At 37.3% G+C, this 14,238-nt stretch overlaps 1 protein-coding gene across 1 annotated transcript in view; it reads left to right on the plus strand.

Moving 5' to 3' along the window:
• The window catches only part of RAB18 (RAB18, member RAS oncogene family), a 29,186-nt gene extending 19,742 nt beyond the window's left edge, over positions 1–9,444 (plus strand). The window contains exons 4-7 of the mRNA XM_007188419.2: positions 2,703–2,775; positions 4,091–4,209; positions 4,283–4,349; positions 7,493–9,444. Coding sequence (XP_007188481.1) covers positions 2,703–2,775; positions 4,091–4,209; positions 4,283–4,349; positions 7,493–7,668 — 435 coding nt within the window. The 3' untranslated portion in view covers positions 7,669–9,444. The remainder of the gene's footprint in view (positions 1–2,702; positions 2,776–4,090; positions 4,210–4,282; positions 4,350–7,492) is intronic.
• Positions 9,445–14,238: the final 4,794 nt, after the last annotated feature.

Below are 14,238 nucleotides of genomic sequence, written 5' to 3' on the forward strand. Positions count from 1 at the left end.
CCTGCTATGACATATACAATTTAGAATAGGATCTGAGGCTTGAAGGGTGCTGTGAGATCTTACTTTCATACAAGAGGTTTTTTGTTTGTTTTTCATTTACTTTCTAGTTCCTGCTCCATAAAAAGGTTGGCAGGTATTACTGAAGTGACATCTTTATCATAGGCTTATAAATATTTTTTAAATAAGAGAGGCTTCTCCTGACTGCAAGGATAATATAGTTGCATTCTAAAAAGGATAATCAAAATAGTATGAAATTAATAGAGAAGAAAGTTCATCTTTAACCAATGTCTGCATGTTAGTGAACATCCTATAAAATATGTCAGACACATGCACGTTGTTACACGTGTTGTATATGCAACTTTCTGAAAGAAAGGATTAAATCTTCATCCTTTCACCTGCTTCCACCCTCCCCCAGCACACTGTGTGCATTGTTCCGCGTCAGTAAATATAGAAGTACCTCGGTTTAAATGACCGTCTTAAGATATCTACGCTGTTAATAGTTTTTCACAAAGATCAGATGTGCTGTGGTGAGCATCTGTGTGTACGTGTTCAGTTACTTCACAGTGTACGCTTAGAAGCTGAATTAGTGTCTCAGAGAATATGAAGATTTAACATTGGGGTGTAGGAAGAAGGTCTTCCGTGCTATATATTGTTAATCTTTCTCATTTTTGCCTTTCTGAGTAATAATTTTTCACTTATATTTGCATTTCTTTTGATTAGTGAGATTTTTTCTTACATATTTATTGATTATATTTTAATGAATTTTCTCTTATATGCTTTGCCCTTTTTATATTAGTGTTCATCTTTTTCATGATTAAAGTCTTTATATAATAAAAATACTAGCTTTTTGTCATACGCCACATTTTTTCCACTCTGTCATTTGTCTTTAAAATTTTATTTAGGAGGAGTATACATTAATGTTCTTATGTGTGTGTGTAATACTAACTCTGTCATACGCTGCAGATTTTTTCCCCTAGTTTGTCATTTACGTTCAAATCTTGTTGAGGATGAGTGTTGCGGGGGGCGGGGAGAGAGCATGGTGTTGGGGAGGGGTGTTCTTGCCATACCAAGGGTTTAGTATTTACATGATTAAATCAGTTATTTTCTTCATGCATCTGGGTGTCATGTCATATTTAGGAAGGCCTTCTCACTCAGTATTAGAAATATATGAATCTACTTCATGTAAATAAAATTGGTTCCTCTCCCTCTTGGATGCTCCTTCTAGGATTATTCAAATAGAATAGTCAGGCACAGCCCTGCCTCCTGTGCCCCCGAAAGAGCTGCGCACTCATCATGACCTACTTGGCACCCACCTCTGAGGTGGTGCTTCTCTACATCCTTCCCTCACTTCTCCCCACATTCTGTTATTTAGCCTTTCTAGATCCTTTCCAGCTTTGTCCGTTTCTGTCTTTAATAATCCTCTCTTCTCCCATCAGAAAATAAAACCACATATAATAAGCTCTGCTTCCTTTATCTTACAAAGATGTTATTACTTACTGCAAATTCCTGTTTTGAAGACAAGCAAAGATCTAACTTCTGACTATTTAAACATATAAATTATATAGTTATTATACCTTCTGATCCATCTGAGCTTCTGCTTGCCCCATAGCTAAACTCACACTTACAACCATGGAACTGGCAGTTGTTGACGTTTGATATACGTCTTTACTTTTCTTCAGGTTATTTGACATTAGCAGACTGCAAACTTTTTCTTAAAAGACTGGAAAATAAATATTTAGTTCAACCCCAAGGTGGGCCGTACAGCAGTACATAAGTGAATGGGCCTGGCTGTGTTCCAGGAAAACTTTATTTAATAAAAACATATAATGAAACAGCTGGTGGGCTGAGGCAGCAGTTTACCAACTGCTGCTTTGCTTAATCTTAGGTAGACTTGAGCCACAGTCCGAGGATGGTAGAAAGAAGACAGAAGGAACCAGGCCCAGAAGAAGAGACTTGTTAATTAGTTTACTCCTTTTTTTTTTTTTCAACAAAAGTTGAGCAACTATTCTATGGCAGGAGTTTCTCTGGGCTCTGGGGTTAAACTGGTGATTGAGCTGATGTGGTCCCTTCCTTGTGAAGTTTACATCTCCCAGCTTGTGTACATCTTATATTCATTACCCCTAATACGAGTCAGAAATGTAATAAGGAGTGGTTTGGTTTTAATGCATTTTCCTGGAAGAAGATCCATAGAAAACATTTTTAAAAGTACAACCTAAAAATTGCCTACTTAAAATAAAACACCGCTGTAATTCTCTTTAAATCAGTGGTTCTCAGCCTTGATTCTATGTCAGAATCACCTGGTGGGAAGAGTATTAAAACTTCTGTCATACCCTAGTTAAGTCAGAATCTTCATGGGTTGAAGCTAAGTGTCTGTATTTTTCATTTCCCAGGAAAGTTTATTTTGCCACCGGAGTTGAGAACAATGGCTTTCAATGAAATGGGTTTCATGTGTGATAAAAATCTTAAATCCAAAATGGTAGAAAACCTATACTTTGTTACATTTTTTCTAGCGATGAGGCAGTATTTGTTAGTTTCTATGTTACATTTGTCAGTAAAAAAAAAACATGTCTTATTTAAATTTTAAGTTTTAAATGAGCTTGATATTTTAATAATGCTGTTCAACTTTCTGCTCTTGAATTAGTATGTTGAAGGTTTTTATTTATACTTTGTTTTGTTTAATAATAATTGATTGTCACTTTTAGGATACTGCTGGTCAAGAAAGGTTCAGAACATTAACTCCCAGCTATTATAGAGGTGCACAGGGTGTTATATTAGGTAAGGTTGTACTTTTCATATACCGTTTAAAAAATAGTTTTATTACTCGGGAATTTCTAGTTTTCCTTGTTTGTGAAGGTCAATACGTTTTTGTTTCATTTTTCTTTAGGGCTACCTTTATGTGACTTGAAGTTATATTAACTTCATGTAATATTAATGAATATTTAAACTTTTAAGATTTTGTTTCAGCCCTTTGTCTAGCAATTAAAAAATAAAGATCAGAAACATGTAGTAAGGAGTGGTTTGGATTTATGCATTTTCCTGAAAGAAGATACACAGAAAACATTTTTAAAAGTACAACCTAAAAATCGCTTACCTAAAATAAAACGCCCCTATAATTTATCTGGTTTAAAAGCACGTGTTGCTGAGGACATAATTGAGGACCAGTCCTCCTGTCATTGGTCTGTCTTAGAGTATTACCAGAAACCAATCTTCAGTCAGCAGCTTACAAATATTTACTGCCAGATTATAAAAGAAGGAGAGTGTTGGTTGCTTAGCGGAATTTATTAGTCTTGAAAAATAGCACAAAGCACTTAGTACTATTGATTTATAATCACAGAGAACTTAAAAACCAAGTGTGGATTTTCAATATACTTTATTGAAAAGTGCTTGTTCTTAATATTCCTGAGAAACTGTTTAAAATGAATATTGATCAATTGTAGGGAGAAATCTCTTTTTATATCATGACTTGTGAGGCTTTGGTTTCATTTCTGTTAATTTGACAGTGACTCTCATAGTTCTGGTTCAGCATCTCCTAAGTTCAGAAAACACTTTAAATTAATAAGCTCTTTATTTAGTGTAATGCAGAGTGATGCGAGATGAAAAGTGAAAACAGAGGAAGACGGTCAGGATTCCACCCACCAACTTTACATATTTTTTCAAATTTTCAAATTCTGGTCCTTTTGAGAAATAAAATAACAGGGTCATAGATGTTGAAATTTATGTAAAATTTTTTGGTATTTTGCCACAGATTTGAATCTAAACACCTTTTGGTTTTCAGACAAACTTTTTTTATTGTTATAAATGGAGACAGCTGTTGTTTTGCTTAATTTTCAGTTATCACATAGGATATAATTTCATTTCTCTCACAACATATGTAAATAAAGTTGAAGTATGTATGTAAATGCATATTTTTTTTAAAAAAATACACTTGTTTCTTCCATCTGGATCAGTAGGCACTGATTTTTAAGCATTGAAGGCTTAAAAAACAGACTTGTCTGCATAGTAATGTCAGTTCCTAGTACATATCAGAAATATAATGTCATTGTTTCTTACTTTTGATATTTATTTAATAAAATGATTCTTTTTATTTCAGTTTATGATGTCACAAGAAGAGACACCTTTGTTAAACTGGATAATTGGTTAAATGAGTTGGAAACGTACTGCACGAGAAATGACATAGTAAACATGCTAGTTGGAAATAAAATTGATAAGGTGAGAAGTCAGACACTTGGCAGTGTGGCTCTATATTTTGGTAGCTTTTCTTAATCTTTGATTTATCTTTTAGGAAAATCGTGAAGTTGACAGAAATGAAGGCCTGAAGTTTGCACGGAAGCATTCCATGTTATTTATAGGTAGGTGTGTGAATCTTTATCTTTTCATTATTAATGAAGAGTTTTTAAATGGAGTTTCTGTTACATTGTTCTCTCTGTGAACCGTAAAACGTGTGGCTATAGCTCATGGTCGTCTTGTGCTATAAAACTAACCAACTGGAGAGCCAGGCTCCTTATGTTCCTTTCTGTGCAAAGGAACAGGATCGCATCATGCAAAGCGGTACAGCACACGGTCGCACCGTGCCGCGCCTTCAGTGAAGCCAGGAGCCCAGCCCTGCAGTCGCACCTGCTGGTTCATGTGCTGGCAGCAGTGGCGCCCCCTGAGAGCTTGTTAGAAATGCTTCATGTCAGACCCCAGCCCAGCTTTTCTGAATTAGAATCTGCATTTGAGAAAGATGTTCGTGTGATCTGCGTGCACGTTAACACGTGAGAAGCACGGTAGAGCAGGTGTCGGCAAATACAGCACGGGCCAGGTGTGGCCCCACCGTTTGTGTGGGAACGCACCATGCCCGCTCCTCCGTGATGCTGTCTATGGCCGCCTTCGTGCTTCATGGCGGAGTGCGGTCATTACAGTGGAGGCGGTATGGCGTCGAAGCCTGAGATATTTACTCTCTAGCCACTTACAGAAGACGTTTGTTGACCCCTTGTCTGGCACAGTGGACTGGCTCTACCAGTTGGGAGCTTTTAAAAATTACAGCTCTCTGGGCCTTACTTATCACAGGTCTGAAACAGAGCCTCGAAGGCAGTTTATAAGAAACGCCCTAGTTGATTCTGATGTGAAGCCAGCTTTAGGAATTACTGTTTTAGCTATTATTCCACTGTATTAGAACCTAGTAGGAATCAGGAAATGGAAATGGGAGAACATCACACATAAAGAGAAGTGGGGTGGTATAAGTGGAAGGTATAGGGAATTTTAGAAAGGGATTGAGTAGTATCTCTATGGCTTACTCGCTAGGTGTCTTTCATTTCTATATGTTAGTTTGTTCAATTAATATTTATTGAACACTGAGGATACAACAATGAACAAAATGGTCCAACTTCCTGTCCTCAGGGAGTTTACCTTCCAGGCTGGGAAACAGACTTGTATAAGTAAGTAGTGCTATGCAGGAAATAAAACATAGTAAGGGGAGAGAGAATGACCAGGGTGGGAGGTAATAAGCTCATTTGAGCAAGAATTCGTGGTATGAAGATCAAGACGGAGAGCGTCTCAGGCTGAGAGAATAACAAGTATTTCCTGAGGTAGGAACCAGCTTAGTGTGCCTGAGCAACAGGAAGAAAGCTTGTGGGCTGGAGCATAGTGTGGGCTGGAGGAGAGGGTGGTGATGATGGGACAAGAGATCTTAAAAGGTCATGTTGGGCCTCCTAGGATATGGTAAAGAAATGAATTTTATTCTAAGCAAGGTGGAAAGCAAGGGAGTAGTGCTGTGATTTGATATTCTTTTAAAGAGCCTCATTTGTGTAGAAACAGGCCCGTGAGAAGCAGAAGCAGGAGGCTGGTTGTTCTCTTACACTGGCCTAGATGAGGGACGCTGGCGGCGCTGACTGCGGCGGCAGTCGTGGGTGGTGGGGAGTTGGCAGATCCAGGAGACGCTTGAGGGTAGAGCTGACAGCAGACAGGTTGGGTGTGGAGGGTAAGGAAAGAGAGCAGTCAGGATAAGTTCAAGCCTCTGGCATGAGCAGCTAGGTGAATGGTGGTACCATAACTGAGATGTGGAAGTCTGAGGTAAGAACAGGTTTAGGCAGAGGAATAGGGAATCAAGATTTCTGCTTAGACATAAGACCTGTCTTTCAGACAACCAGTGGACATCGTGGTCATTGGCACTTAGGTGGCATTTAAAGTCATGGGACTGGAGCAATCACTACAGGAAAAACTGGATAGAAAAGGGCTGAAGATTGAACCCTGGGGTACTCCCAACAAGTAGAAGTCAGCAGAAAGAGGAGGTGCCGGCAAGTAAGGCTGTGAATGACATGCCAGCGAGAGAGGCGTGCCAGGAGTGTTCAGTGTCCTGGAAGTCACGTGAGCACAGGAGTTACAGGAAGAAAGCGGTCAGCCGCCTCAAATGCTGCAAGGCGTCAAATGAGAAAAGGACGTTGGATTTGACAAGGCAGGGGCTGTTGGTAGTCTTTAAAAGAATAGTTTCCATGGAGTGGTGGGAACAAAAGTCTAATTAGAGTAGTTTGAAGAAAATTTTGAGATAAAGTGGAAACAACTTATATGGACAGCTCTTTGTGACAGTTTTGCTTTGAGAGAGCAGAGAAACTAGGTGGCTACTGGAGGAGGTGTGGGCTGGAGGGCAGGTTGGCTGGTTGGGCGGGTGGGTGTTTAGTAAGACGGACAATAATTCTGGTGGGCTTCTAAGCTGACTGGTATAATCCAGCAGAGAGGGCACATGATTCTTCAGTGAATGAGGAGGGATGGGATCCCGGGAACTAGACAAAGGGGTGGCCTCGGACGGCAGCCGGGATGGTTCACCCGTTGTAGCAGGAGTGAAGGCAAAGCCTAAGGATACAGATGTGGGTGGGCTGGTGACCCTGTTAGTGGGATGATCAGTGGTTCTTGCCAGGTTGTTGCTGTTTTTCTCAATATAGAGCTAGATCATCAGCTGAGGTAGAGGAGCTTTAAGATGAAGGAATAAATAGTCATCTCAGACTGGAAAAAAGGTAGTCACTGGGGAAATACAGGATGGGGGAGCAGTGCTAAGTGTCCGCATGCGTCTCATGAGCATAAATTTAAAATGGGACTAGTGTTCATGGTTGTATGTCATTTATCCACCCACCTATAGCTGCTGGGTCACAGGCACAGAGCAACCAGATTGTTTAACTTAAAGCCTAGATTTCCTTATTCTAAAATGGGAATGATACCTGCTTCAGGGGCTAATTTTAAGAACTAAAAAAATTAAGAACTTTGGCATAGTATTTGAGTAGGGCTTTAAAATTTACAACTCTATCACAAAATCTTGGGCTTATATACCGCTAGTCTTATGGATAGAATTTAAATAGCTCAACTTTGAGAGTTGCAGGAAATGCACTAATCTTAAACCTGTGGGGAGAGATTTGGCTTTTTATATATCATCAGCTGATATTTCTGCTGTAATAGTTTTCCAGAAGAACGTAGAAATATGATCAGAAGAGAATGTACTCTGACATTTTTCCTTGAATTTCAGAGGCAAGTGCAAAAACCTGTGATGGCGTACAGTGTGCTTTTGAGGAACTTGTTGAAAAGATCATTCAGACGCCTGGACTGTGGGAAAGTGAGAACCAGAATAAAGGAGTCAAACTGACACACAGGGAAGAAGGCCAAGGAGGAGGGGCCTGTGGCGGTTACTGTTCTGTGTTATAAACCCTGGGAACTCCCATCTCTTTTGCATATTTCATCAGATAATGTCATCTTTCTGTATATAAACTCTGTAACTGCTATTTTAGGGTCCTTGCAGTTTGCACATATTTGTTTCGTATCATGGCAGTAAATATTTGCGAGAAATCCCACTTATCGACTTTTCCAGGTAAAGCATTATGGTAAGCATGCACAGTTTGCAATCTGCAGTTTTTTATGTAACATAAAATAGGTGTACCTTTATAAGTACATTTGATTTTATGATTTACATTCATCATGTGATTTCTTAAAAATCCACTTATCTACTATATGTTGATACAAGGTCTATTTCTGGTCTCCTTTTCATTTAAATACTCATCAATTACTGAATTAATTGGTATGTAGCACTCCTAGGACCACTGGGAGATATGCAGGTATCATCAAACCTGGCAAATTTCCCTTCAGAAATAACAAAGAGCGTGATTCCATAACTTTTCTAGGATGTTTGCTGATGGATTCTCTTTTAGTACTAAGCAGACTTCTCTTCCAGGATGTAGTCCAGGCCAATTTATAATTAAATCTCTGTTTGTTCTGATGATGCTTCTAAAATAGCATCGATATGTTAAAGAAGTTTGGTCTTACTTTTAATTTAGTTCAAGAGTAGCTCAGTTGCTTAACTGGAGTATTAATTCTGTGATATGTACATGGGATTCATGACCCTTTGTGCAGCATTTTTGGTTATGTGGTATTTGACAGGATGGCAATAAGGTTTCCCATTTTGTTTTCAGAAGGACAGGAATAGTGTGTTTATGTAACTAACTCATGTAGTACTTACCACTTTTAAAAACAACACCTTTTCCCATAAATGTTGGTGGTGTTTGTCCAAGTACTTCAATTGTAGCTTGTGTAATGTTAATGAATATCTGTATCTTATGACTTCCATAAATGGCTAGTTGATACTCAAAAACCTACTTCTGTGTTTTGAGGGTTGGGGGAAAACACACTAAATTATAATTTGAGAAAGGCATATTGCGTCCAGATTTTGATGTGTGTGGGAAAATACTGTTGCAATGAAAATCTTGGTAATTTACTGTAACAAGTAGCCAATAGTTTATCACAACCAACTTGTACAGACTAATAAATCTTTTCCACAGTATTCAGTTTTCTAACCTCTTGCTATTGTACACTGTATATTTTTTCACTCATATATTTAATTTACATTGATCTCTGCTATTTTAAGCCTCCAGATAAGTAATTTGTCCTTTCAGGCAGGTTACTCTAATACCCCTCAGTAAGATTAATAAGAAATATTAATTTCTGGGCAGTTTGTTCTCTGTATACAGTTGCAAATGATAAACATTTTTGTGGGTCACCTTTGCAATATGTGTGATAATGGGCTGAAGTGTACATCTTCACATAGGAAAACCTTACACTCTACGTGGTTCACAGTTGTTAGACTACATTACATTTGATTAAAGGTTTTCTGCATTATGTATGTTTTTACTAAATATGAAACATATACTACTTTAATGTTGGAGAAAGATAGCTAACACATGTACTTAACGATTTGTTGTTACATTAAAACTGTAGATTTGTATATTTATGTAGTTTCTGTATTGACATTTCTGTTTATTGCTTTTTGCTCCTTGAACTATATAATACTCTTTCTGTGCATTGGATTGTCTTGATTTGGTCAGAATTTGGATACATATGAGTCACTTAACTTTTAACAAACAACTAATTTTGTTTGATTTATATTGTAACCTTTTATAGTTTTTAAATAAATACAGCCTGCTTTCCCTAGATGCATTTGTGCAGGAAGTATTGTACATTTCCCTGTTACTCTCATCAGCTGAGGACGTCCTGAATACAGTGTTATTCACATTGTCACTATTTTGTTGCAAGCTTCTCGTTTCATAGTGTAGGTTTTCTAAGTGACCTAGTAGTACTATCTAAAATTAGTCACTTAACAGGATTTTGTCAGTTCTTCGTTTCTCAGTCATTTGTAGTAGTTTTAAAGTGCCTTTTGCAGATGGAGAAAATCAGAACAATTAGAATATAGTGTTTTGAGTCTGGGAGTACTGAGATAGACCTAAACAAAAAAATAACTTCAATTTATATTAACAGTAATAGTTATTGAATATTTATTGAAAACTTACTGGGTGTCAGGTCCAGTTCTAAGTACTGGATTATCTCATTAAACCTCACAGCAGCCTTAAGAGATTGGTTGGTACTGCCATTATGCCCATTTTAAAGATGAGGATAATGAAACATAGATGTGTTAAGTAACTTCCCAGAGATCACAAAGCTAGTCAGTGATGGAGCTGGATTCCAGTCAAGGCATCGTCACTCCTGAGGCCCTACTGTTAACCACTGCTCCCTTTGCTATGGCTAGTCTTTGTTTTCACATAGCAGGTTTATCATTCTTTTGTTACGTGTAATTAATAGAAGCTTTTCAGGTTTTTTGGTTATAGAGTAAATCCCATTGATGTAAACCGACTGTGTAAATCATTTGACCTAGAAGTTAAGGTAGTAGAGTAGGTGGTCTCTTAGTTCTTTTACCTCCTCATAGTGGAATGAAAATCTTTGACTTAGTAAGGGTACAAAATCAGGGGACTTACTTAGGGCACCTTAATTTCCTATTTGTAATTGGATATGGGAAAAGTTATTAAATCTGGGAATAGCCTTTCGGCTCAAAATTGAAATCTAGGGGATGTTTTCATTTCAAGTACTCAATTGCCATCTACAAATTCACACTTGGCTTTCTAACTGAATACAGTGGAATTGGACTTGATTTTGATTCATTGTAATTTGCATATTTGAAATATACATGATTACATGATTCTGTTTTAAGTGTGCGATAGCACAGACCTACCTCATATCTATAATATCTTTAAATATAGTTTAATATATATTTTTTCTAACTGATTTTCAAGTGAACTGGGATAATCCTCTAGATCCCATAGCTTGTAGGTCTTTTCAGTATTCAAGCGTTATGCTTCTATATTTTGGGGTCCATTTCATCAGTCATACTTCTTATGAAGTTTTTGCGTCCTTCATTTATTTTCCCTTGTTAGAGATAGGAATAAAAACATTTAATCAGCTTTAGAAGATATTATACTAGTTCTGACCCCAGCTATGCTGAGGGTAATCAACTATAGATTTTCATCTTGGGTTTTGTCTGGAAATGTTGAAGGAAGAGAATAGAAAGAAATAAGCTGAGTCAACACTTGGAGCTAAGGAACAGATTTACCCAGGAATCTCTGTTTTTATTTTTTATTATCATTTTTAATGGGAACATCTATCAGGTTGGAGGAAAAGAAACATGCTCAACTTCTGTTACATTATGGGCTTTAAATTTTACTGTTTGTTGCTAGCTTTTTGTTTCATATTTAGGAATCAGTAACATTTCTGATAGTGGTATAAAGTTTGCTTCAGTGCCTCTTAGTTAAAACTGTTTTGTCACAAACGTTTCCAATAGTACTGTGAGCTTCTATTCTCACAGGAGCTGCCCCCTCACCATCTCTCTCTCTCTCACACACAAGCAATGTTTCTTTTTCTTTTATTAACCTGATAATTTATGTAATTTTATTTGTATTTCTTTGATTACTAGTGTGGTTGGGCACTTTTAATATTTTATTGGATATTTGTATTATTTTCTTTTATTCCTTGTTCATGTTATGTTGTGCTTGCCCATCTGGCATCCACCACCCACTTTTTCTTTGGATAACTGCCCTCCATCATCACACATGCAGTTTGCATGGGATTGTCACACCTTCAGCTCTGGAGCTGACGTGGTTATCTTTAACCAGTGCCGCTTCCCCCCACTCCCCACAGTAAATGGTTCAGATAAGGCTACTTAGTTCTAAGATGTTTGCTGAGGCTTCCTCAGGAACTGCAGAAGAAGACACTTTCTTGGAGATAATGTGGTGTGATAATTCTGAACTTGCTGCAGCCAGCTTTTCTAATTTAAAGGAGCCAGCCCGAGGGCAGTACTAAGAAAATGAAAGTGTGTCCAAGTTGGACCCTTGATGCAAACTGGAGCCTCTGGATCAAACTGGACCTGAAGTTAGTTACACTTCTGGACTTTTCACTTATGTGAGCCAATAAATTCCCTTTTGGTTTAAGCCAGTTTGAGTTGGATTTCTTTTCTTTTAACCAAATGTATGCTCTGTGAGTGTATACGGTCTTTGTAGGGGCTCTTTGTACACTGAGTTCAGTATGTTGATGACTATCACTTGAAAAACCATTATTCTTAAGTAACTTAATATTTTAGTGCGGTTACTTTCATATATTTCTTTGTGGATGTATACATATATATAATTTTAAGGACTCCTTATTTTATAGGGTCTCATGTTTTTTGGTTTAATTTCCTCTGTCATCCCAACACTCACTCTTCCCCTTTCCCACCTGAGATAATCATTGTTACAACCGGGCATGTGTACCCTTTCTGCATTTCTCCATGCCTCTTTAATCATATGCAAGTATGTATATATACATTATTTTACTCTTGTTATTTTACAAGAATGAGATCGTCTGTATATTCATCTCTGCATGTTGCTGTTCTTACCTAACAACAGGCTGTGAAAATACCTCTAAGCCAACTTGGATGCCTCTATTATCTATTTCAATGATTGTACAATATTAATATTCCATGGTATGGATTATCACAGTTTATTTAACCATTCCTCTAGTAATGGGCACTTATATTGTTTCCATTTTGGCCTTTGCAGATGATGCTGCAATAAGTATCCTGGTACACATATCATTTTGTTTCTATGGGATAGATATTTAAGAGTTGGATCTATGGGCCAAAGAAAATGTATATATTTTCTAGTTTTGATAGATCTTATAAATTGCTTTCCAAAAATCTGTAACAATTTACATTTCTACTAGCAATATGTAAGGGTATTGTTTTTCCCCCTGCATTCCCCATCAGCAGTAGGAGGTGTTCACAAAATTTAATTTTTGCCACTTTGATGTACATTGGTTTGCATTTTCTGCAGAGCATTTTTTCATGTTTGTAGGCTATTTGGAGTTACTCTTTTTTGAAATGATTATTCATATCATTTGTCAGTTTTTCTGTTCAGGTTTTTTTCTGGTTTTATTATGTTATACGAGCTCTATAACCCATATATAGGTAAGTTTTAAGCATTTGTTTCTAACCCAATGTTTGTTTTTCAGTTTGTTTATGCTATTATGTTTTTTCTTACAATTTATTTTTTAATATTTTATACCTTTTGGGTTCCTCGACTCTTAGACTGTACATGCAATCTCCTTAACCTCTTCTGAGACTTTTGTTTTACTTTTTTCTTTTTAAGTCCTTAATAACTTAGAATTCACTTTTGCTTACAACACAAAGTAGGGAGCCATCTTATTTTTCATATGGGTAGCCAGTTGTGTCAGTACTACACATTAAATAAACTTTCTTTTCCCCACTGAGCTGAAATACCAATTTTGCCCTAGATAAAATTCCCATAAGTACTGGAATCTACTTTGGCCTTCTATTTTGAGCTCTCTTCACCTTGGAAGGTTATGGATTTCAGTGTAATTGGTTTTCTCTAATCCCATGTGTTTCATTTATGCTTTAAAAACATTCTTAGAAGGGCTCTGTGGGTTCCATCAGACTGTAGCAGAGGCCTGGCTAAACAAAGGTTTTGATGTTAGTGGCTCTATAATATGTTCATGGCTGATAAGGAAGTCCTTTCTCACTCTTTTCAATTTGTTTTTTTTTTTTTTACATATGATTCTTTCACTTTATCCTTTGCCCATTTTTCCTTTTTGTGGTTCCTTTTTTTAATAGAGGTCTTTATAAAATGTGATATGGATACTAGTCTTTTGTCACTAATATATATTGCTGAAGTCTTGTCACAATTAGTGGTTTGTCTTTAGAATTTGTTTGAAATAGTGCATAATTAAAAATTTTAAACTAAGAATTTAATCATTTTAGTCAGTTTGTAAAAACTAGAATTCTAATTGGAATCACCTGATAAATATTTCTATGTTAATTATGAGAAAACTGATAATTTAATGGTAAGACTTGCCATTAGGAAATGAGCTATCTTTCTGTCTATTCAGATTTTATACTGTTTTTATATTTATAGTTTTCTTTACATAGGTCCTGAACCTTCTTTTTCAAAACTATTCCTAAGAACTCGTGTGTGTGTGTGTGTGTGTGTGTGTGTGTGTGTGTGAATAGAGTTGGTCTTCTCATTTCAGAATCTATGAACATGTTGCTAATAAGGAAAAGCTGTTGACTTTTCTGTCTATCCAGCTGACTAATCAATTTGGTACTTTGGTTTAAAATAAGGTTTCTTGGGACTTCCCTGGTGGCACAGTGGTTAAGAATCCGCCTGCCAGTGCAGGGGACATCGGTTTGAGCCCTGGTCCGGGAGGATCCCACATGCCATGGAGCAACTAAGCCCGTGAGCCACAACTACTGAGCCTGCGCTCTAGAGCCCACGAGCCACAACTACTGAAGCCCGCATGCCACAACTACTGACGCCCGTGTGCCTAGAGCCCATGCTCCACAACAAGAGAAGCCACTGCAATGAGAGAAGCCTGTGCACCACAAGGCAGAGTAGCTCCCATTCACTG

The sequence above is a fragment of the Balaenoptera acutorostrata genome, chromosome 3 (genome assembly GCF_949987535.1).
Source record: "Balaenoptera acutorostrata chromosome 3, mBalAcu1.1, whole genome shotgun sequence".
Taxonomy (NCBI): domain Eukaryota; kingdom Metazoa; phylum Chordata; class Mammalia; order Artiodactyla; family Balaenopteridae; genus Balaenoptera; species Balaenoptera acutorostrata.